Below are 26454 nucleotides of genomic sequence, written 5' to 3'. Positions count from 1 at the left end.
AATGGTGAGACTTTTTGTAATCAGGCTCTCAAAAATTATGTAAACATTCATATTTAGATTTATCGGCCGATATATCGGTCTTTCAAATAGAAAGAATTATCGGTTATCGGTTTCGGACAAAATGTTCATATCGGTGCATCTCTAAGTGATCCAAGATCAGCTAAATCACACAGACACTGGTTCATGGGTTCACAGAGATCATCATCGCCCCCTAGTGGCGAATCATTGACATTTGGAAACAGTGTTGTCAACTATTTTCAATGGAAAGAAGCTAAAGCTTGCTCAAAGGAGTCGCTAAATGTCGACAGTTTACCTCCGTTTTCTCTCCTTATCCCCGCTCACACAACTGTAATTTTAATATAATATATAGTCAAATGTCATTGATAACTGACTGTGTTAGCAATCTACGGAGGCGTATTGCATTTACTTGAAGAAAAGAATGCAGTTTTTTTAAATTCAGTTTTTCTGAATTAACGAGTTAATTTTTCATGAGAAAATAAAATTTGCTCTGTTTTTCTGAATTAATGAGTTAATTTTTCATGAGAAAAAATTTTTTTGCTCTGTTTTTCTGAATTAATTAGTTAATTTTTCATGAGAATTTTTTTTTGCTGCTTTTCTGAATTAATGAGTTAATTTTTCGTGAGAAATAAAGTTTTTGAAAAATTAACTCATTAATTCAGTAAAACAGAGCAAATTTTTTTTCTCATGAAAAATTAACTCATTAATTCAGAAAAACATTTTTTTTCTTCAAGTGACTGCAATACGCCTCCGTAGCAATCCAAAACGTTGCTAGTTGCTTTTTTTTAAAAAGTGCTAAATGACCTGACGTCGCTAACTCTTGACCTCTAACCCACTTGCTTTGCCATATGTAATGTTTTTGAATTGTATTTTTTTATTATTGTCATAAGGTAGTTTGGCATAATCATAAACCATGTTACAGTCTCTTGCATGAAACAGGCGTCCTGCGTCTTTAAGAAGAGCACAATGGAAAAATAAACAATGACAATCTCAATGTATTCGTTTGTCGTTCTGCAATATTACGCTGAATGACATCACAGGTTGAGTTTATTTGGGTCTCTGGAGGGAGTCGATGTGAAAACGCTACAGGGCGAACCAATAAAAACGCTGCACAGATCCTCCAGCAGATTTTATTAGCCGGTGTCGTTTTGCAAGCTTGGAACAGAGTCAATACCAGCCCAGGGGACGAACAGAGGCTTATGTAACGCTGATGGATATCCTGAACACGCAATTAAAGCTACAATTATATGCATGCCATTATGCTTTTCAAATATTACCTTTCATGCAATGTGAATGCAAAATGTCTGCAATGTTTTAAAGATCAAAATTCACGACAAATAAACATTTTGACTCCTAAAAGAAAGAATTATGGTGCGTTCTATTATACCCAACGAACCGTCTCGGATCTCGGATTTGACGTCACGTCCACACTTCAAGCGTTCTATTTGTTTTACGCGTCCGAGTCGGAGAAAAAAATGGACGCCACCCGGCGTCCTGAACTGTTAGTTCTGAACTGTTGAAACGAGTCGTATGAGTGTGTTACACACCAACGTAACTAATTTGCATAATTCCAGCCTCTGGTCTTGATTGGCTGAGCAGAGTCTCTTAGCTCCGCCCTCAAACACTGTTCGCATTATAACCTCTGTCCACTTTAGTGGCATGCAGCTATATATATATATATTAGGGCTGTGCAAAAATTAATTGCGTTTAATCGCATCCAAAATAAAAGTCTGTTTACATAATATATTTATGTGTGCTGTATATAATTATTTTGTATATATAAATACACACACATGCATGTATATATTTAAGAAAATGTGTTATTCATATATAAATTTTATATTTATATAATTTAGATTATGTATATATACAGAATTTAAGCGCAAATAATTCTTAAATATAAACATGCATGCATAGGTATTTATATATACAAAACAATTATATACAGCACACACAAATATATTATGTAAACACAGACTTTTATTTTGGATGCGATTAATCGCAATTAATGTTTGCACAGCCCTAATATATATATATATATATATATATATATATATATATATATATATGAATTATAGGACGGGCCCACCAACTAAGAACATATTGCTGCTAAATCTTAATATGTTGCCCAGTATAAAACCACAAACAATAAAGACAGAAATGAACTTTTTATATATGTATATCAATTTAGGAAACAGAAAAAAAAAATAAACAAAACAATGCATTTATATGAACATAAATTGAATTGAAACCAGTTCAACAAATGAAAGCAGTATCCACCCAAATAGTCAATAAATCAATAGAAAGACATTTACAAATGAAATCTTGCAATTGAGTGCTTCTTTGAGTAATTAATGAAATCACTATAAAGAAAGTTGAAGTAGTCAATTTTCAGGATACAAAAAAACAAAAAAGGAAATCGCAAAAAAACTACAAAGCCCACAGAGTCCCAGTCTTAGGATATTTGATGGTAATGCAGTGAGATCAATCCATTGGTTTAGAAACCACTTGATGTCCATTTCAGTTGAGCCTTAGCAACTCGTATAGATTCAACAATCTCAAAAAAATAAAGCAACGTATAAAGAGTACATCTACAAAAAAAAAAGATATCTATAATATAATATATAAATCAAAACAACAAGGAACATTATTTACACAACATTAGGAGGAACAAAACTTACATGATTGAACTGGAAACAAAGTTTCTCAGGTGCTTTCCCTCTTCCAAACAAACTAACTTCTTCTATACTACTCTCCTTTTTTTAAATACAAGAGGTTCTAGCGCTCATGCGCCCCCTAGTGGTGTGTATGATACCAAAGTAACAGCTAATACTGTGATCAAGAGCTGAGATTCGCATATGATAATGAGCGTTTGCTTTCTGACCAATCAGAGCAGAGCAGCGCTCAGAGAGGCGGAGACTGAATCTTGGAACGAAGCGATGCTGTAATGAACATTATGAGGAAATTAAAGTGATTTTGGCCTTTGATGTGTGTAAACCTTTAACAATAGCATGTTATTCCAGCTGACATTATTCCTGCACTATATTACAGATGTTCTGAACGTTTGCGTTTCCTCCTGTTATTCACTGAACCGCTGTGAAGGTTTCAAAACACATACGCATCTGTAAATGTGCATTTTTGGGGATAATAACCATGTCTTTCTGCCGGGTAATAAAGCAGACAGATTACTTCAAGAGGACGAGCAAAACTCGGTGAGCGATAATCGATGATTTACGCATATTAGCCTACAGCATATTTGAGTTAGCATAGTCTTGCTCCTCTTATTTTTGACTCAAATAACCTCTGAAAAGTCTAATACATGTACACATTTGAGGAAGAAAAGTAAGGAAAGTGTAATTTTCTCCACGATTAAAGCAACACAAACCCGTCCTCAGATTAATAATTGATCAAACCCGCCTGAAGCTGGTTCATTAAACGGGAAATGATTTCCATATTCTCAGTTTTGGGTTCAGATTGTGTTTGACTTTTTTTCATAACTAATAACAAGAACAAAAGAGAGACGTCTGCCTTAGAGAATATAAATATTGATATAATGCTTTTTAAAGATACATTTAAAAACTTTCATAACTCAAAGGCCATTTGAGGCAAAGTTTCAAAACTGAAAAATATTACAGCGGATCATATACGAACACAATATATTCTCTTTCTACATCGTGGCCTAAAATATTAACTGGACTTTTAGTTGTCTTTCAAACCCTTCTAATGCATTCGGTCCATTTTGACTGGGAAGAGGAACATACATAAAGATTAAAAATAAAAATCCATCGTTTTTAGTATGAAAATGAACCTTTGGATATGTTAAAAGGCTCTCATTGTGATATTATAGACACATTTAGTCGTAAACGTATTTTAATAATAGACTATATACAATGTCAATGAGATATTGAGTGAAAATCACAAATATTCACAGGAAAATGAGTCCGTCAATCTTTCTCATATTCATAATGAAGCGGAGAAGGTTTGAGTGAAATACTGAAAGGCTTTGTGTCTGTAATGGAGAAATGAATTATTATAGAGGGCTTGAATTCATTTCCCAAACTTTAGGCGAATGTTTCCAGGCTGTTGGTCGAGGACGGACACTATCGCCACTGTTTCTCGATCGCTCATAATCCAGCCTTTCTTCTACAGCACAAGAGTCTCAGTTCATCTGTACTCTTCATTCCTCACACACACACTGATCCTCTGTCCCGCTCACACTCACACACAACCTGCACTTGCTCAATCATATATAATCCTCACATTTATAATGTACAATCGACATGCACTGCAAAAATGCTTTTACTTAGTATTTGTGTGTCTTGTTTCCAGTCCAAAAACAAACATTTAATATATGAAGAGTTCAGATGCAAAAGCCTCTAAGTGCCATTTGAAATTTTCTTCTAAAATGACCATTTTTATCAAGCTTGTATATTTAGGTTCAGTAATTTCACTTAAATTGCAATGGAGATTACCTATTAATTGTCATTTAAGTGAAATTACTGAACTTAAATATACAAGCTTGATAAAAATGGTCATTTTAGAAGAAAATTTCAAATGGCATTTAGAGGCTTTTGCATCTGAACTCTTCAAATCAAGATGTATTTAGTAAAGTAGTAAAATGACATTACCGGTAGATATTTCTTCTGTTTTCTAGGGAAATAAATAAAAATGAAGTGAGTTTTTGCGTAAGACGAGCAAAATGAATTTGCTTTTTTTTTTTTTTTTTAAAGCATCAACTCTCTTAATTTGGATTAATTCCCCCGGAAAACAGGACGATATCTAATGTCATTGATTAATTGATTTGTTCTGGGTGGTGAAGACGGAACGACTGTGGGATAAAGCAGAACTAAAACTGAATTAGGAGACCAAAAGAGTTGTTTGAAGCGACAGGTTTGATGTATTGTGTAGTCCCGAGCACAGACGAGACGCACACTAGGGTTGGCATTGAATATTAAAATATATTTAATGTAACTTGACACCCTCGCCTCATTTAGTATTCGCGGTTCTATGAATATGCAAATTAGCCCCGCCTCCACTCGCTCACTCACTCAGCTTTTTTTCGTCACACGCCTTAAAATATATTTAATGTAACTCGACCCCCTTGCCTCATTTAGTATTTGCGGGTCTATGAATATGCAAATGAGCCCCGCCTCCACTCACTCACTCACTCACTCACTCAGCTTTTTTCATCATGCCTTAAAATATCTTGAATGTAACTCGACACCCCCGCCTCATTTAATATTTGCGGGTCTATGAATATGCAAATTAGCCCCGCCTCCACTCCCTCGCTCAGAGATCCACTGGTTGGCGATCACTCGTTGATCTGATTGGTTACAAGGTTGTTTGTGACGTCAGAAACACCAGTGATTTCAAAGCGTGTCTTTGGTTCACTGCAGTTTTAAGGAGGAAATACTCAGCAATGCTGTCCACTTATCAACTTACACACGGTGTGTGTTAAAGCGGATTAAACACACCACACACACACATCCAAAAATTGAGATTTGATGCAAAAGAAAATCTTTGTATAAAATTCTTGTTTTTAATATTTATAAGTAATATCAGCCGAGTAAAAGTGCCGTTTTCCCGGATATCAGCTCATTAGCAAACGTGATATTGATTTTATACAACAATTCAATAAACAATAAGTAAATAGGCTATTAGGTAACCAAGACTGATTTTAGACACAAACAACATTGTCTAATTTTCTTTATTTTGACGAGCCTTAGCGTCTCTGAGCAAACGTTCCCCCAAACGACTCTCCCTCGTGTCGTTCAACACCATAACACTTTCGTTCATCTTCGGGACACACATGAAGATATTTGTGATTAAATCTGAGAGCTGGATCACTCCTCCATAGGCTTCTGTTGTTATTGAAACTTGCCGGCCCAGAAAGTTATTAAAGACATCGTTAAAATAGTGCGAGTGACGAGAGTATCAAGCGACGAGAATACTTTCTGTGCTTCTGTACGTCAGAACGAAGGCTCACGATTGGCCAGTATCACACACATGACCAGCGTCGGCCAATAGAGAGCCTGCGTTCGCACGTACAACACAGAACGTTACACTACGAGAACTCACTCGAGGCCCACAGAGAACAAGAAGAGTTGAATAAAGTCGTTATTTTTGTTTGTTTTTCTTGATAATCGTTAGGTTGAGCCGCACTATTTTAACGATGTATTTAATAACTTTCTGGGCTGGCAAGTTTCAAATACAGATAAAAGGTAGGGGTTGAACGACATGAGGGAGAGTCATTATGACAGAGTTTACATGTTTGGGGGAACTGGCCCTTTAATGATTCAACGACTCGCTCGTTAAGATAAGGATTCGCTTATCCTCCTACTGGCGGATTCAGGATCGTTTCATTTCAGCTGAGGGACTGAGAGAGAGATGAAGAGTGAATGCTGTTTCTGTTTTCGGTCGTGATTGTGATAATACTTCATATTTCGACTATTGCTTTGAATACTGGACAGAAACTGTCTTATTTTAAACGCTATCATAAACCACAAGTACTCGAGTAACTCGGTTCTGTTTCGAAAATCTAAGAAAGCGGCAAATGGAAAATGAGAAATTATATATTTTACATGAATATAATGAGTCTCAAAAGTTAGACTGAAATTGTAGAGTCAAGAGTTGAGTGAGAGAGAGAGAGAGAGAGAGAGAGAGATAGAGAGAGAGAGAGAGGGATGCCTGACAAAACAATACAGAGAATTAAAGGCTTCAGCTCTTGTCTTGTATAAATCAAACACTCGAATCTGAAACCATGCCGCATCTGTGAGGAGATTCAGTGAATGAAACAGCATATCGGCCATTATGAAATTATCGATATTCACCAGTAATGCCTCAATTATTATCATGCAGTAGGCTGTTTTCTTTATTATTTTTGTGTATGTAACATAATATATGTATATGGTAATCAAATAGTGGAAAAGGGTATCTTACAGGGTTTTTAAATCTGTATATACTGTATATTCGCATGCACACACACACACACAGAATTAGCACCCGAGGGAGTTTCTCAGTCCATCTGTCGATGTGTTTGGGTTCATGAAACTCCCACCAGTATAAAGAGAGAGGAAGTGAACTCAACCGAACTTCAGTCCAAACCACAGTAATTCTGCTGACACTTATTATAACTTACAGAGGCGGCATGACTAGGTGTGTATTACTCTAAATATAGCGTTAGTCGTTCTGCTATCGTTTAGAAGAGGAAGAGACAATACAACCAACATGAAACTAAACCATTTAGAGGTTCTGACAAAACGGTAATTGCTACAGTCTATTTAAAAATGTTCAATCAATTAAAATGAATTATTTTTAAAAAGGGTTGAGTGAATGATTCAATGACTCACTCATAAAGACTTCACTCGTTTCATTACTGGATGAATCAGCGTTTTTGAACGAATCTCGTGAATGAATGATTCAATGACTCACTCATAAAGAGTTCACTCATTTCATTACCGGATGAATCAGCGTTTTTGAACGAATCTTGTGAATGAATGATTCAATGACTCACTCACAAAGAGTTCAGTCCTTTCATTACTAGATGAATCAACGTTTTTGAACGAATCTCTTGAGTGAATGATTAAATGACTTGCTCATAAAGACTTCACTCGTTTCATTACTGGATGAATCAGCGTTTTTTAACGAATATCGTGAATGAATGATTCAATTACTCACTCACAAAGAGTTCACTAATTTCATTACTAAATGAATCAATGTTTTTTAACGAATCTCTTGAGTGAATGATTAAATGACTTGCTCATAAAGACTTCACTCGTTTCATTACTGGATGAATTGGAGTTTTTGAACGAATCTCATGAATGAATGATTCAATGACTCACTCACAAAGAGTTCAATCGTTTCATTACTGGATGAATCAGTGTTTTTGAACGAATCTCATGAATGAATGATTCAATGACTCACTCACAAAGAGTTCACTCGTTTCATTACTGGATGAATCAGCGTTTTTGAACGAATCTCGTGAATGAATGATTAAATGATTTGCTCATAAAGAGTTCACTCCTTTCATTACTGGATGAATCAGCGATTTTGAACGAATCTCATGAATAAATGATTCATGTGTCATGTGTCTCCACCCACTGGTGTAACGATATAATGATACAATTACTTTCAAAGGGTGATTCCCTCTATTTTAAACACCATTGTTGTCATCAGTGTTTATATCCAAACTATATACTTTTATCCAGAACTTCTGTGATAATATGAATGATTGTAACACATTATTAATAATACTGTTTCTGAAAAGAGAGAGAGAGAGATGATAAGATTAGTGTTCGCCATGCTTTACTGTTCGAAAAACCATTTAACCAAATAAATGAATAAATAAGGCTGAATCAAAATAAACTCTGTCTTGATGAACATGTATGAACGTAATGAGATAATGAAATGAAAAAAAAAACAATTAGCATTTTAAAAAGATATATTTGATTATATAATCAACGTATCCTTGCATTATAAAGCATCTGAGTGAAGCAGAAACAGAATAGATCATTATTTAAACTCGTTTTATTAAATTATGAAACACTAAAAACAGACCAAAGACATGACACATCAGTTTCGACCAATTTGTTTTTATTATATTCTATTATTCCTAAATTAATTATAATTTTATCATTTTAAAAACCCAGCCCAGGAGTCTGGATTAATATAGTTTTAGAATTGAAATGCTTTCTTATGACTATAACTGTGTTTTTACAATATTATTAATAATAACCATTCTGTTTATAATTCCACATAATGTTTTCCTGTCTTAGTCCTGCTGCATATGATATTACATACATTTATTTGACAGAAACACGTCAATATTGACCTAAACATTTGATAACTTGCAAATGATGAAAATATGGAGGATGATATTTAAATCCCCTGACCGATATAAAATAATAAATCTGGCTAAAACCAAATATAAAAAATCCTGTCTTTTCTAACACATTAACGATGTGTCTAATTACCCCACTGCGCCCCTCAACCTGAAATATCATTCATAATTCACCAGCATTATTAATAATGGATGCCGCTGTCAGTCAGAGATACGTTACTGTTATTATTATTCCGACTCTAAAATCTTGAATTATGATTGGATGAGCTGCCTTTGATGTTGCTATGCAAACATAAACCCTACAATTAAAATAATTAACCATATTACATGGAAATATGTTGGCATAATTGGCTTATTATTGGCTTATTTTCATATGAACTGTAAACATGCATTATTGAAGTGTGATAAAAACTGATTTTAATATTGATATCAGTGATTATAGTTTCTTACAAAGAGCCGTTCTTCCCGACGAGAGATTAAAGGAGGGGTTTATGATCTCTCTCTCTCTCTCTCTCTCTCTCTCTCTCTCTCTCTCTCTCTCTCTCTCTCTCTCTCTTTCGTGTCAGGATTAAAAGAGGAGTTCAATAATACCTCGAACACACCGTAATACACACTTCTGTTAAGCACCTTTCCTGGCCCTTCTTGTGTTATTGTCTTATCCTGTCCTCCACCCCCATCCCGACTGGATTATGGGAGCATCCCATAGTGACTGTTGCCTTGGTAACCGGCCCCACCCTGTCTAATTCAGAGGTGGCATCATACACAATCTTCTCATCCGATATAATATACGTGTAAACACACTGCACGCTCACAGACGTTTAACTGTACTGAATCTAATTATTTTTACTATATATCATATTCAGGAGGGTGAGGCGTTTTCAACCCCTTGTTGCCGTGGTAACAGCTGAATGTCATTTCAGGAAGCATTTTCCATCTGCGCTGCTGTTTGGCGTCCAGGAGTGTGTGGTAAACACACACACACACACACACACGCATCTTCGGGTGTGTTTTCTTGGGTTTACAGCCTAAAGTCCCCCGTAGTCGATCATTTTATCACTTAACACTCATCTTTGATCAATTACATATTTAAATTTTTTCCTTGAAAAAAACGTCTTCATGCCTTAAAATATCGTGAATGTAACTCGACACCCTCGTCACATTTAGTATCAGTGTTGCCACAGTTACTTTTGAAAAAGTAACTAAGTTACTTTACAAGTTACTTGATTTTAAAAGTAACTAAGTTACTTGACAAGTTACTTGATTTTAAAAGTAACTAAGTTACTTGACAAGTTACTTGATTTTAAAAGTAACTAAGTTACTTGACAAGTTACTTGATTTTAAAAGTAACTAAGTTACTTGACAAGTTACTTTTATTAGTTACATTCAGCAGTTGCCGACAACACACCCGCCACCTCAACATAAAAATGATAATCGGTTTTGCCAACACTCACTTTATTGGAAGTGTATTTTTAACAATCTATCTCCTGTCATTTAAAGTTGAACTATTTCCTAACTATTTCCTGAAAAAAACATGTTTGACAAAAAAAACTCAAAATAGTGACTGTATTTCCAGCTAGAAAAAGCACATCTCTCTCCTCCCTCCATTGTTGTTTACGTTTGTGTCGCTGCGTGCGTGGTACGTACACGTGACGTGAACCTCATGCTGAAAACGTGACTTGTCGCGCATACTCCCCGAGATGCAAAAAGAAATAAATATATATATTTACTAAGGGAAATTACAAAAATAGTAACGTACAGTGACTCGGACAAGTAACTTTAATCTGATTACTGGTTTCGAAATAGTAACGCGTTATATTACTCGTTACTGAAAAGAGGGGTCAAATTAGAACCGGCATAACACTGTGGTTTTATGAATATGGAAATGAGCCCCGCCTCCACTCACTCATCTGATTGGTTACAAGGTGGTTTGTGACGTCAGAAACACCAGCGATTTCAAAGCGTGTTTTTGGTTCACTGCAGTTTTAAGGAGGAAAGACTCAGCAATGCTGTCCACTTATCAACTTACACACGGTGTGTGTTAAAGCAGATTAACACCACATACACACTTAAAGAGACAGAATGCGTTTAAGAAATATTGTTTAACCAAAACTATTGTTACAAATCACAACGAAAAACAGCATCTTCATCTCTCAGTCCCTCAGCTAAAATTAAATGATATTAAACCGCCAGTAGGAGGCGGCAAATCCCAATCTTAACGAGTGAGTCATTGAATCATTCATTCAAAAAGCCTGATTCATTCAGGGAGAAAGCAAAAGTGGTTTAAACGAAACTGAAACTGTTGTTTAGAGACGCGTCTGTTCAAATAGAGGAAAACAAACAATACTGTGTCTAAAATATTCCTGTAGTAATGCTGAAATCTTTCGAAATGCCGTTTGAATACCATATGAATATACTGACATCCAACACATCTGCCTAAAAACAGCTGATTCGATAAATAAACCAGATCTGCCGGTGTTCTTGTTGCATGGAAAACCCTCAAATTCCAACTATGGGAAACGGTGACGTGATACTGACTGCAGATCAGCACTAAACCCAGTCCAGCATCAGGACGCTCGCAGGAGAATGAGGCGATGCTGACGAGGGAGTTGCACTTCTCAGATATCAGAGCTGAGCTACGGGATCATCATCAGAACATGAGAACACCTTCCTCGTCCTCATCCTCGTCTCTGAAAGCTGCTGAAACACCAGTTCCCCCAAAGGACGTCACCGATGATGACAATAACCCGAGACACACGAACTGCTTTGCACAGATGAAGCACAGGGAAAGAGGTCTGTGAAGTTTGTAATCTACTTTGGTTAAGATTCCTCAATGGTTGTGTAAAACAACACCCTTTTACCTCCTCAAAAACAGGGTGCATGTCTCTTTAAATGATAATGAGCTACTGCTCCCCCCGCCCCCCTCTTCTGTGAATGGCTGAGGGAAGAAATATGCTAATACGGGACAGTCCGTCAGCAGTGGTGGGCGGAGCATGAGCATAATGACATCTCAGAAAATCCAAACGGCCTGATTATTGAGAGCGTTTAGACTTTTTGATGGTTAAATTTTTTTTTTCCTTTTATGGTGGTTGAGTCCACACACATTTATATGCAAACACCTTATAAAAATGAATTTTGCATCCGTTGACCCCTTTAACGTCTAGGTTACCAAATGCAACCCTGATTCCCTGAGCGGGAATGAGACGATGCGTAGTGTGAGGTCTGTAGTCGATTATTGTATCCATTAAAACTCATCTTTAATCATTCATGTGTCCCCAGAATGTATTTGTGAAGTTTCAGCTCAAAATACCCCACAGTTAATTTATTTTAACCATTTGAAAATGTCATTTTGGGGCCTGTTTTAAAATGGGCCGTTTTGGTGTATACCACCTTAAATGCAAATGAGCTGCACATCCCCGCCCTGCCTTTGGATGAGGGCGTAACTTGATACCTATGGCAGTCGGTGCTGAGAGAGTGAGAGAGAAACCGCTGTTTTGAATGTCATTCAGTCGTACATGTTTGAATCGGAATATATAAATAGTCTCTGATCAGACCCAGATGACAAAGAGACTCCGGCAGAATAAACACAAATGAGAATGGACCAGGACGTCTCGGTATGGTTATTTGATGCATTTATGTTTATAGAGTTGTAATCACGTCCCATTTGAAATAATGGATGTGCAACACACACACACACACACACACACACAAACACTAACGTTAGCGCAATTTTTTGAAACTACATGCACATACTGTGATAAAGTTTGCTACATACAAGCGAAATTACATTTATGCGAGTGACCTGTGGCGTCGTGTTTACTTGTCATACAGGTGCTTCTGTGGCAAATGTGAGAAGATGGCTAACTTATAGAACATGAACATGCAGTTTTTAATACAATATCTTTAAAAATATATATATTTATAAATGTGTGGTTACACACTATACAAACAAGGTTTAAATTATATAGCCTACACAGACATCCTACGACGACGATAACGACTTTAGACGCATTTGTTGTTGAATAGGCTGACATCGACTGAAAAGACTATTTGCTCAAAAATCATAACATACACTTACTGTTACTGGAGGTGACGGTGGATCGCGAACAGTAGACGACGATCCACACTTGAGGATTAACTTTTAAGCAAGACCTGCTTTCAATTGACTCTCGCTCACAAAATAGTCATTCAGAAAATGATTCGCTCAAACAAACTTATTTACGAAGGAAAGGCGCCACTTAAACTTCCAAAATACAATAGGTAAGTGAAAACTACTATGTTTGTCATTATTATATCCCATCCCACAACAGAACATTTATGATTTGAGGAGACATTACCGGCTGTCGTTGAAACAATGGAGGATGGTGTACAGATCACAGAGGGCGGGGTCTATGCCACAACCACACTGTCAATCAAACCCCTCGCTCAATTCTACGTCACAACGCGCTGAATCTTAGATCATATGGCCGATATATATCATATATTGCTAAAATGTATAAAGGCATATTTTCAGCCACACATTGGAGAGGACACCACTGTCAAGCTGTCGGTCCAGAAGTCAGTCATCAGTGCAGTGTGCAGAGACACAGATCGCTCGCTTCACCCCCACCGCCGACTGGAGGGAGACGTATTAATAATGCACACATCATCGATCGCCCATGATCCCTCGCTGAGAGCCAAACCACACGAGACACACGCAAGTCCTGTGAATATACATCAGAACCGTCTCCGTTTGACCAGCGGATCGACTGCTCTTATTAGAAGAAAATGGATCTAATGTAACTTTTTTTTACTATTTATTCTCCCTGAGTTTTGCAAGGCATTAAAAAAAAAAAAAAAAATCAGAATTTAAAAATCTCTTATGTTTCTAAAAATATTGATGGTTTAACTTAAAAAAGTAAGTAAGCTGGTTGCCTTAAAATTTTAAGTTGATTGAACTGGAAAAAGTGAGTTAATACAATGAAGGAGATTAAATTAACCATCAGAAACTCAAAATTATATGTTATCTGAACTAAATAAATTATTTTTGTTGATTTGACAAAAGAAAAAATGTGATTACTACACTGTAAAAAAATATTGTCGTTTTAACTTAAAAAAGTAAGTAACCTGGGTTGCCTTAAAATTTTAAGTTGATTGAACTGGAAAAAGTGAGTTAATACAATGAAGGAGATTAATTTAACCATCAGAAACTCAAAATTATATGTTATCTGAACTAAATAAATTATTTAAGTTGATTTGACAAAAGAAAAAATGTGATTACTACACTGTAAAAAAATATTGTCGTTTTAACTTAAAAAAGTAAGTAACCTGGTTGCCTTAAAATTTTAAGTTGATTGAACTGGAAAAAGTGAGTTAATACAATGAAGGAGATTGATTTAACCATCAGAAACTCAAAATAATAAGTTATCTCAACTAAATAAATTATTATAAAGTTGATTTGACAAAAGAAAATATGTTGTGATAACAAATCTTAAAAATATTTTTTACAGTTTTACAGTGTAATATAACCAGATATAATAAAGACGAATCAAATTCTCAATCTCACAGACAAACCAGTCAAGAACAGTGTTTACAGTCGGCAGCGTTTCCCACACACACTGAAGAGGCAAACAAACGAGAAACAGGCCTATTCCGTCATGGAGTCACACTTAGATGATGTATTTTACATCTATATCTAACCTCACAAACACGTTTTTTTTGTTTTATTAATTTTAATAGTCATTATTTAGTATTTTTATTAACCTTTTTTCCTCACAGGGACTATCAGCTGAAGCCACACACACACACACACACACACAATGGGTTCCATAAAAATTGTGTTAAATCATGACATTGTTTACTATATCGGACAGATAAGTGTAGAGCACACACACACACACACACACACACAAAGGCCCGCGGACACACCCCACTCTCGCCGTCACACACGGAACAAAGGTGTTTCACAGCCAGAGATGCTTTCATCTTTCATGCTTTGACATCGTTACGCTTCAACCGTATTGATTTATGATGTATTATCTGCATAATGTATAAACATCATATGTTGTCATGTATAGTGTGTGTCATGTTATATGTTATGAGTAGTGGGATTTATAGTGAGTGTTCCTTTCAGAAACTGCGCTGTCAATCAAAACACTGATGAACACACACACACACACACAAATCCTCAATGGGTTCCATTAAAAAAATTGTGTTAAAGCATGACATTGTTTACTACATCGGACAAATAAGTAACACACACACACACACACACACCCATCTTCACCTCAACAGAATCAGTTCACACTAGTCTCATAAACACAAACACATCAGCATAGGAACCAATCCGAGTCAAAACACACACACACACACACACACGGGTTTCCACCTGATCATCAGAGACCGCTTCAGAATATAGTTTCAGTTCTGAAGAACACACACCGCTGAAACACCTGCACCTGAGTGTGTGTGAGAGGCGAGTGTGTGTAAGATCCTCATGTTTACCTTCTTCGGACGCCTCCTCCTCCCCGCCAGTCCGTTCAGTTTATCCGTCGCCTCCATCCTGAGACGGGACTCGGCGTCTTCATTCATCTCAGGGGTCAGGGGTCAGAGGTCAGGGGTCAGCGGATCCCTTCTTACACCTGAAGAACTCAATGGATCCAGTGCAGGTCCAGTCCAGTGTCTCTGATCTCCAGTTCACACTGACGAGAGGAACGGGTGAGAGAAGAGCGAGGGACTGGAGAGGGGGAGTGGCCGAGAGAGAGAGAGAGAGAGAGAGAGGAGGGTGATGGGCTCGGAGGGAGGAGGAAATCACAATGGTGTCGCCATGGTAACAACTCACATTAGGAAGCACAACCGGGCCAAGTTGCCACCCGTGTGTGTGTGTGTGTGTGTACGTATATATTATGCATATGTTATTTTTATCTTAAACTATTTATTCATGCTGGTTGTTGCTCTGATTGTTGACTTTTTATGTATTTTGATTTAAATAAATAATTAAATGAGCTGTTACAGCAAAAATAAATAAATAAATAAATAAAAGATTAGAGTAGAATGATGTGAATTGATGAAGACTTGTTGGATAAAGATTAATACTGAGAAAAAGTCTAAAAATGTCCTAAAATAAGCTTTAATGCGCCCCAGACATTTACAGTCATATTTATATTATATATTATATCCTGGATATGATTACATTATCTTATTAATAAAACATTATTATTATTAATAAAACATCATCTTTCCCTGATTTCTTTTGCAATGTCAGACTCAGAACAGTGTGTGTGTGTGTGTGTGTGTGTGTGTGTGTGTGTGTGTGTGTGTGTGTGTGTGTGATCTTTCCACAGAGAGATCCTGCTGATGTTAATGATGGCCTCGGGTCACAGCGCTGACAGAACATCATCACACACACACACACACACACACACACACACACACACACACACACACACACACACACACACACACACACACACACACACACACACACACACACACACACACACAGCTGTACTCACTCTTAATTCTATTAATATACAATTAAGTGGAAATGAAGACTGAACGTTAAACAGTCGTTAGAGTTGATGAAACACGTGTATGTTTACTTTTTGTCAATTATGCAGGAATGTTCTGCCAATCATTATTACATCATCGGGTCTTTATCGACTTGGGTCTACAGTGTGTGTGACGGACGGATCTCGAACGCCCACACTAGTGTAAAACTCGAGGGATATTCAATAACAATTACAAACCAATGAAATAAAGCATATTTAGCCACCTTTCAGAACATGGAAGGGTTCAGTTTGAGCTGATGTTTATTCCCATCTTCATCATCATCATCATCATCATCATCAGCTCATGTTAAACATCTCAATCATATCTATCGTTTTCTATATTTTGCGGGTGATATTCTTTTGTTTTATGCCTGCTGTAATTATGAGTGAAGCATCACGTCATAATTCATAATTACGTCATCATTGTGTTTCAGACAGCGCCGCCTTGAGGAATAAGGGCGAACTGCACTTAATGAGTCATCAGAGATTCAATTGCCGCGTAGAAAATAAAAACTTACACCATAGACCCCTTAGTCACAGTTACGTCACGGCGCTAGCTGGAGGCAAATCAAAGTGAAAACTGGAGGCGGCCGATACAAACCAGCACAGATTCGGATACATAATAAGGAGCTTAAATTACTTTTATTATGATTAAATGTCATCTTGTTGTGTTGTTTGGTGCAAGAATTGATGAAAAATGAATATGTTGTATCAGGAACTTTTATTTCTAGAAAATATTCACATGATTAAAATCGCACTGTAATGTCGTGGTCTCGGCGCTGACTCGGCAGAACTGTGGATCGTACACACAAGTCTTCTACAGGACCTTATAGGCATCTAAAGATTTATATGCCTCAGTTTCTCTTTACGATCGGTTTCTCTATAAGGCAGGTGTAGAAGTCAGGCCACTCACCCGAGGTAACGTACGTTAATCCTGTCAGATCGCGTGTAGGCGGCTACGGGTCGGCCAATCTGGATCCGTCCGTTAAAAATAACTTTTGGAAATAACAATCGCGGTCCTGGACACTGAGTGACCTTACACATTAAGATAATATCGAATTTTCTCCAGTCATTGTTAAAAAACAAGCTAACAATCCTAGCTAACTAGCGTTAGTGAATCGTTCTGCCTCCACCGAAGCTCCGCCCACTAAAAAACGTCACCGTGTTTACCAACTGAAAAGGGGTCTATTACATACATCAGGTCACTAGCGACTATATATATATTCTTGTTATATTGTTTATAATGAATGTATTGAGGAATTATAAATGAATAATTAGGAATCATTATTTTGTATATATAAATACACACATATGCATGTATATAAACTCTAAACAATACTGGGTTATTGTAACCCAAATTTGGGTAAAATATGGACAAACCCAGCCATTGGGTTAAAAATGTCATTTAAAAATGCAACCCAATGGCTGGGTTTGTCCATATTTTACCCAAATTTGGGTTAAAACAACCCAGCATGTTCTTGTTATATTAATTATAATTAATGTGGGTTCATTTAATAAAATGAAAAATATATATATATTGTCATTTTGGCTTTCTGTTAAACACACACTCCTGGGGTGATACTGGTATGATGTGGGAAACACACACTTAGAATAGACCATGCTTCTTAAAGTTGCCAACCAAGTGAGTTGGCAGTGCCAGCCGTTCCGGAGCTTTCTGGCACACACCGCTTGTTAGAATCGTGAGCAGACAGATGGGAGTGTGTGTGTGTGTGTGTGTGTGCACATCAAAGATTCATTAACCCCTTACTGCCACACCCTTTATGACTATAAGTTAAAGCATGAAAGTATGAAAAAGTTATGGAAGTTTAAATTTACTGTAAATGTGCTGTACTACATATTTCTTATTTTACATAAAATATAGATAATAATTTTTACTCTAAAGTTACTATAAAATCAAAGCCGTATGTCTAACCACGATGTGTTCCAAATTTGAAGTTGATATCACAAAAATTGAAGTTCCTATGAGATTGTTTAGGGGCGCAATACCACACATATCCACCGGGGACACATTACATTGAATTTTGTTTTGATGCATTATCTTGTAACAAATTAATACATTTCTGTTAAAAATGTCACTTCTACCACCTTGAGTCTAGAGTCTCAGACCTTTCCGACGATATGCGCTTTGTCAAGATTATAAAGTAGTCAAGATCAATTTTGTCGAAAAAAACCTGGCGACGCCCACTAGAGGAGGAGCCTGTTAAAATAATTCAGAGTACCATTTCCATGGTAACGCAACAAATTTCAAAACAGGTTTCACTGGATGAAGTTAGTAAGCTTTTGAATGATACCTAATTTATAGATATTACTGAATAAAAGAGCGCCAAGTGTCCCGCTATCTTGTGCCTATATAGTGGCTCATGTTCAATACACAATATTATTTTATTTTCATTTTACAGACCTGCAATTTTGTACGATTTTTACATTAATCATGATAACATTTCGGTAGATTTACAAGCACACCCCCCAAAAAAAGTATAAATTATCCATCAGGAAAGGACTAAGATTGGTGAATAAAGTCTTGATGAGTGTGTAGCATCTCTTAAATGACTCTAGTGCAGCTGTCACGAGCTCAGACAGACGCGCTGCTCGAGGTTTAGTGCGATTACACATGCATCACTGAGTCCATTCACAGACGTCGTCTACGGCCTTAAACACATGAAGTGAGTCACTGCATACTTAATGAGTCTCAACACACTCAAAAACATGCTCTCTAGAAAATTACTAGCCGAATCATTGAATCTGGATCATAGGCATCAGGGTTATTTTTGTGGTATGAACGTTCATATTTATGGATCACAAAAAGGTTTGTTCAAAAAAACCTCCTCACGAACACTTGAATCGAAACACCATTTTTGATAAACCAAGTTGACTATGAACCAGTTCGAATAACTTTATCTAGATCCCCTGGAGGCTGTAGTGTGCACCAAACAGGCCGAGATTCAATCCGCATAGAGTCGAGGCACGGCATCGAGGGGTTTTTCAAACTAAGCACTGGGGTGCACCAGGGCTCGGTGCTGGGACCCTTCTTTTCTCTCTTTTTTCACAAAGTTGAGGCGATCTATCATCGTGGCATCAGTGTGAACAATATGAACAATGTGAGGAGTTCATGAACCAGAGCCCCCACACTTCTCCACTTCCCCCACATGTGCTCCTCCCCCACATCCGACAAACCAAACTACACCACATCTACTGCCACCAAACGGCCGTGAGCTGGTCTGAACTGGTTTCAGCCGTACCAGCCTTTACTTCATTAGACCCACCAAACTGGAGACTTTTAGAAATTATACCCTATATTACATGGAGTGAAAGACCAACCCGTGTGTGTGTGTGTGTGTGTTTAGGGGCCATGTTAGTGTAAGGAGACAGAATATACAGTTTGTTGAGTAGGGAAACCATTACATCTATGGAGAGTCTCCATTTAGATAGCTAATTAAACACACGCGTGTGTGTGTGTGTGTGTGTGACCACGTGTCTGGGAACCTTGATCCCTGCAGGGAAACTTCCAGGCCTGGGGAAAGAGTGTTGCCATAGTGACACGTCTAAGTGAATATCCATAGCAACTGCCGCTGAAATGCAGGATCAGTGTAATATAAGCAATATTAGGGAAATATGGAGGCGGAGTCTGACTGTGTGTTTATATCAGGAGGAGATGATAGGAGGAAGGGTTTATCTCATGATTAAAAGTGATGTGTGTGTGAGAGATAGAGTGTGTTCGTGTGTGTGTGTGTGTGACATTAATAAATGTAGTCGTTTTGTCCAAACAGGCACAGCTGTATAATTTCCTCTAAACAACAGACTAATAAACTCAATATTTCATGAACAGGGTCAGTGTGTGTGTGTGTGTGTGTGTGTGAGAGAGAGAGAGAATAGTAATGATCCACAAGAGGGCAGCACTGCTTTCTCGTCACACTAAAAGCATTATAACAATATTTTTCATTTATTTATTTTCTTTCTTTCTTTCTTTCTTTCTCTTTCTTTATGTTTTCTTTCTTTCTCTCTTTCTTTTTTCTTCATTTTTTCTTTCTTTCTCTCTTTCTTTTTTCTTTCTTCCTTTCTTTTTTTCTTTCTTCCTTTCTTTTTTCTTTCTTTCTTTTCGCTTTCTTTCTTTCTTTTTTCTTTCTCTCTTTCTTTTTTCTTTCTTTCTTTTCGCTTTCTTTCTTTTTTCTTTCTTTCTTTCTTTCTTTTTTCTTTCTTTTTCTTTCTTTCTTCTTTCTTTCTTTCTTTTCGCTTTCTTTCTTTCTTTTTTCTTTCTTTATTTCTTTCTTTCTTTTTTCTTTATTTTTCTTTCTTTCTTTTTTCTTTATTTTTCTTTCTTTCTTTATTTATTTCTTTCTCTCTTTCTTTTTTTTCTTTCTTTTTTCTTTCTTTCTTTCTCTTCATTCTTTCTTTTTTCTTTCTTTTTTCTTTATTTCTCTCTTTCTTTCTTTCTTTCTTTCTTTCTTTCTTTCTTTCTTTCTTTCTTTCTTTCTTTCTTCCTTTCTTTCCCATAAGAAGACATTGCATCTAAACTGTAGCACTGATAGTCTCTCCAACATACGAATGAAGTTATTATAATGAATGTTGAGGATGACGGTGTAGTTGTGTGAGTGCGACCTGTCTCCTGTCTTAAACATGTCCATAACATAAAATCATTGTTGAGCCACAACTGTGTCAACACACCATAGTTTGCCTGACTGATTTCTAAAGACTAGCGACTAGTGTCCTGAGCTCAAACAACGCTAAGAGAGAGAGAGCTAACGAACGGTCCACACCGACCTTACGAAAGTGTGCCTTACAGAAGATATACTTAGAAAAAACCGTGCCGTAAAGTTAAGAGAGAGGTTAACGTTTTGACAACAACACAAAAAAGATGTCTACACAATATAGTTGTGTATCTACAGTAATATCGTTCAGAACTTTTCCAGCTGAATGATGAACAAAAAACAGATATTTAAGATGGAAAACACTTGAATGAATCTGAGAAAGTCAGTGTCATGAGTTCCTGTCAGAAACAGTGAAGGGTTTGGTGAAGTGTGTGTCCAGAGTCATTCGTCCCGTTGTGTAACTGTAAGTTAGTCAGAGGGAAGGAATCCTGACGAACACAAGAGCCGAAGGAGACAAGGCTGAGCCTTTGTTCCAGAAGGAACCAACAAGGAGCCATTCACACACACACACACACACACACACACACACACACACTGTACTGCACTGCTCACGAATGCCCGCGTCGAAGGAAACAAACGCAGCCGCTCTGTGAACTTCATATGTGGGCTGTGAACAATTTGAGATATTCCTGATTAACAAGGTGACTCCTGAATAAAGCCCAAACGAACCCAGATCTACACGGCGACAGATCAATCAAAACATTGCCTTACAAACTTGCTTTTAATAAAATATTGATTTATAAGGAAAACTTATTTATGTTTATGTGCTAAAAAACATATACCAGACAGCAACATAGAGATCCGGGCCACATCCGGGCCGTGTGGAATCCATGTGGGCCGGATCTGGGCCGACACTATGTTGCTGATAGTTATATTAACTAACAGTATACTTATACTGATAATTATTCAGCTAATATAATTTAAAACCCAAAGCGCTACAAACAATAAAACAAGTACAAAAGTAATACAAAAATAATCATTACAGTACACATCATAACGTATATATGTTTGGACCCGGTCATAATTCACTATCATTGTATGGTAAAAGTGCAGCTTAAACTCTGCATGAAGAAGAAACCAAAGGTTCGTGGCGTGTCGCAACCATAAAAGGACCTTAAACTTAATCGCAATTCATTATTTATTCGGCGAATAACGTTTCATAAGCCGTATATCGATCAAGATAAAATTCAATGAATTTCAATCGAATTTGACTGTTTCCATAAAGCATTTTTCATTCGATATAATATAATTCGGATAAAAACGTGACATAGTGACAAGCACATATTTTAACAGTCGTGTGTCTCCACCTACTGGTGTAACGATGCAATGACACAATCTTCATTTGAAGTGCCAAGTTTCTTAAAGGTGATTTACTGTATCTATACACATCTTTACATGAACGGCTCTCTGCGGATCACAGATCTGTCGAGTCGCTGTCATTCAGGATCAGTCAGGGTTCATCTTTTATCGAGTAATCGAGTAATAGTGCCTCGACCGGGCGGTGTGGGTAAGCGCACTGATGCAGACACACAAAAATCATATTTACTGTAATATCCCAAAACATCCTCAGTGCATTAAACTGAGCTATGGGGAAATAAAAATTAACATTCGTGCCATAGTGTGTGTGTGTGTGTGTGTGTGTGTGTGTGTGCTCCTGAATCATCACCTGCTGAAACCCACATGACTCACAGATCAGCAGATTTAACCCTTCAAAGTACACAAAACTTGTACTTTTGATGAAGTACACAACATCTGAGTCAGCAACATCAATAGATATTTCCTAAAATCTGAGATTAATTAATTTACTACTAAAGAGACACAAACACAAAATAACATCAGCGTGAAAGAGCATTTAGCATTCTTTAAAATTGATTCAAGAACCCTAGATCACCATTAAAGTTTATATATATATTATAACTCATTAAAATCATTGAATTTAATAGAGTTAAACTGAGATTTTGAGGAAATATGTAATGGGAACAAACAGACTTCAGTTTTACCATAACCATCTCAGGACAGGGGAGTATTATTAGCGGGGGGGATAAAATAAATAAATAAATTATACATTTGTTGGCTTTACAAGCTGACTTTCACCGTCATAAAGATATTAGCGCGCGTTAGTAAAGTCAGTGCGCGCGCGTGCTCGTGCTGTACCTGTGTTTTCGGACACGCGCTCTCTGAGGCTGCAGGTGACGACATGTTCCTCTCTGGTCTTCTCGGAGGATCTTCAGGCTCTTCTGCTGCTCTCATGTCTTCAGTGTGTGATCACTCTCAACACACACACACACACACACACTCCATCTGTGTATGACCCACAGGAACTGTTACACTGACCGCTTTTGGTGTGTTATTGAGCGCGTGCGTCGCTACAACAGTTTTGTCTCGGACTGACAGCGCGCGCACATGCCCTGACTGACGCAACACACACACACACACACACACACACACAGCGTGACTTTGGTGGGAGATATTTGCCCTCACATTGGACGGATAGCAGTTGCATTCAATTCCCGCGTTTAATCCTTTCCCTGCCCGCGGGTTTTAAAGGGATAGTTCACTTTGAAATTAATTTTTATATGTTTTATCTTACCTCAAGGGCATCCATTCAAGTTGTAGGTGTCTTTGTTTCCACAGTATTTTCAATTTTGACATTTTTCGGTCAAACCGTTGTTGTCTGTCAGTCATATAATGGCGGTCTGTTGTCACCACCTCAAAGAGAGAAGTCCAGATTAAACATGATTTAATGACTCGTGAATGTAAGTACACATTGATGGCCTAAGACACGAAACGAGCAGTTTGTGTGAGAAAACGAAAAGTATTTATATAGTTTTTACCTCTTGTCAACAGCCGTCGAACTGAGCTGAATCAGATGTCCAGAACCGTGTCCAACATGACGCCGGAAGTGATCTCTCGCGCGTCTATGTCAACGTCACTCATTGTTTACATGGATATTATTATTATTTCAGAAGTTTTACCTTTCACTACAAATATTTAGATATAAATAAAAAATAAAAATAATTATTTTTCTACATGTTTTTTTTTCAAAGTGAACCAAAAGGGACATAACAATTTTTTTTTAAAAATGCCATGACCGCTTTATAGTCATTTTATTGTGTTCGTTTGTTTACAGCTATTACAAAAATGTAATGAAACTTTACTTTGGTTAACAATTCCCCAGAAAAATGATAATAACTTAGACTTTTTCAACAGTTTAAACCATCACACAAACTAAACATGTCAGAGAAAACGCAAAACCTTAACATTAAAGATGAATTCAGGCGTGGTTCAGGCGTTCTGTTACACAATATCAATAACACACTGAATTGATGATTTCTATGAGGATTAAACATTAACATGGTCAATAAACCCCTGCATATGTTTGTAATAATAATTACACTCTAAAAAATGCTGGGTTGTTTTAACCCAACTTTGGGTCAAATATGGACTAACCCAGCCATTGGGTTAATTTTTTACATTACGTTTTTAACCCAACATTTCGGGTTTGTCCATATTTGACCCAAAATTGGGTTAAAACAACCCAGCATTTTTTAGAGTGTACTTATGTTATAATTGTCAGTATCACTATAAAAGCTTTTTTATGCGATCAGAATAAGGGCCATTTTTATCTCTAGTTTTGCGTAATTGTCAGTATTTAATACAGAAAACAAATTAGAAAAGCTTTAAAAGAATTAAAAACAGAGAAACAAAAAAAAAAAACATTTTTAAAGTCGTTTAATTTCCAGCAGTTAAAAAAACACACAGTTGAGAAGAAATGAACAAAAACCCATAAACATGATATAGTAAAACATGCAGTCCACACACTCAACATATCTCGAAAATGCAATTTCTGATGGTTATAGGACAGTCATAACCGTCTCTTCATAACTCGTGTGCTCATTGCATAATCCTGCGATTTCAACTCAACTCACACACTAATGTTCTTCACTGAAGAGCATTTCTCAAACGAATATTATCATGACATAAATAACAGTGTATGAAATATACAGTTCGCATACAATATATACAGATGCATCCATAACCCGTCAAGATGTAACACTATATTTTATTACCGTATATTACAGAAGGTTTTACTCAAACCCTCACTTAAATATATCATCATACATAACTAGTGTAATAATTAGTATGCATATATTTTAGCTGAACATGCGAGCATAATTAAAGAGAGGTTTTTTATGATTAAAAACTAAGGCACATTAAAAAATGCGTTTGGCTCAAAAACTGCAGAACATTAAACATATTCCATATATAATATCTGCTTAATACTTCATAATTCATCTTCTGGGATCAAGTCTTGACACCTTTATTATTATTATAGCTGACTAGGAAATGTTCCGATTTATAATATTGATGATTTGGTAATTATTATTATTTCAAAAAACCAATAATAGCTGATTGATTGTCTTTAGTAAATTATATGAATTGTTGCTGTTTTTCTGCATGTTGAAGTGGAAACAGGACAGATGTCATACATGTGCTATATAATAAAAGGAGCCAAATATATCATTTAATGTAAACATCAATCATGATTAATGTTCTTCAGTTCTAAAACACAATAAAAATGCTAAATAATAATGTAAAAGTGTTGCAGCGGATTTAAAACTGCTGCTGTATCTGTTCAAGTCTCAGAGAACTATGACCAAAAACACCCCGGATCCTGAATAATGTCCACTTGAGTGTGTGTGTGTGTGTGTGTGTGTGTTAATACTGGTGTTTCCACAGACTGATCTGTTTATCCAGTCCTCCAGTGATGATGGAGCTGCACTGATCGTTCATCCACACACACGTCACCGCACCTGAGGGAGCACAGCGGGGTTAGGGGTCACGACATCACTACACGTGTTCCCTACACAGGCGTCATAACTACACATGTTCACTACACAGGCGTCATCACTACACATGTTCCCTACACCGGTGTCATCACTACACATGTTCACTACACAGGCGTCATTACTACACATGTTCCCTACACCGGTGTCATCACTACACATGTTCACTACACAGGCGTCATTACTACACGTGTTCCCTACACAGGCGTCATCACTACACATGTTCCCTACACAGGCGTCATCACTACACATGTTCCCTACACAGGCGTCATCACTACACATATTCCCTACACAGGCATCATCACTACACATGTACACTACACTGGTGTCATCACTACACATGTTCCCTACACAGACGTCATCACTACACATGTTCACTACACAGGCGTCATCACTACACATGTTCCCTACACAGGCGTCATCACTACACACATGTTCCCTACACAGGCGTCATTACTACGCATGTTCCCTACACCGGTGTCATCACTACACATGTTCACTACACAGGCGTCATCACTACACATGTACACTACACTGGTGTCATCACTACACATGTT

At 37.0% G+C, this 26454-nt stretch overlaps 2 protein-coding genes across 3 annotated transcripts in view; both read right to left on the bottom strand.

Moving 5' to 3' along the window:
- ank2b (ankyrin 2b, neuronal) overlaps positions 1 to 23334 on the bottom strand; it is a 125869-nt gene extending 102535 nt beyond the window's left edge. Inside the window, exon 1 of one of the 2 annotated variants that reach the window (XM_089131734.1) lies at positions 23205 to 23334. In XM_089131734.1, the coding sequence (XP_088987860.1) occupies positions 23205 to 23300 (96 nt within the window). In that variant the 5' untranslated portion in view covers positions 23301 to 23334. Of the gene's footprint in view, positions 1 to 15337; positions 15564 to 23204 lie in introns of those variants that run through there. The other variant, XM_089131748.1, reaches the window with a different exon arrangement.
- Positions 23335 to 24765: 1431 nt separating this feature from the next.
- nsmaf (neutral sphingomyelinase (N-SMase) activation associated factor) overlaps positions 24766 to 26454 on the bottom strand; it is a 29508-nt gene continuing 27819 nt past the window's right edge. The window contains exon 32 of the mRNA XM_039673140.2: positions 24766 to 25864. Within this exon, the coding sequence (XP_039529074.2) occupies positions 25770 to 25864 (95 nt within the window). The 3' untranslated portion in view covers positions 24766 to 25769. The remainder of the gene's footprint in view (positions 25865 to 26454) is intronic.

The sequence above is a fragment of the Pimephales promelas genome, chromosome 1 (genome assembly GCF_988280905.1).
Source record: "Pimephales promelas chromosome 1, fPimPro1.hap1.1, whole genome shotgun sequence".
Classification (NCBI taxonomy): Eukaryota; Metazoa; Chordata; class Actinopteri; order Cypriniformes; family Leuciscidae; genus Pimephales; species Pimephales promelas.
The sequence above is the reverse complement of the archived record's forward strand: the minus strand, read 5'-3'. Positions and strand labels throughout refer to the sequence as shown.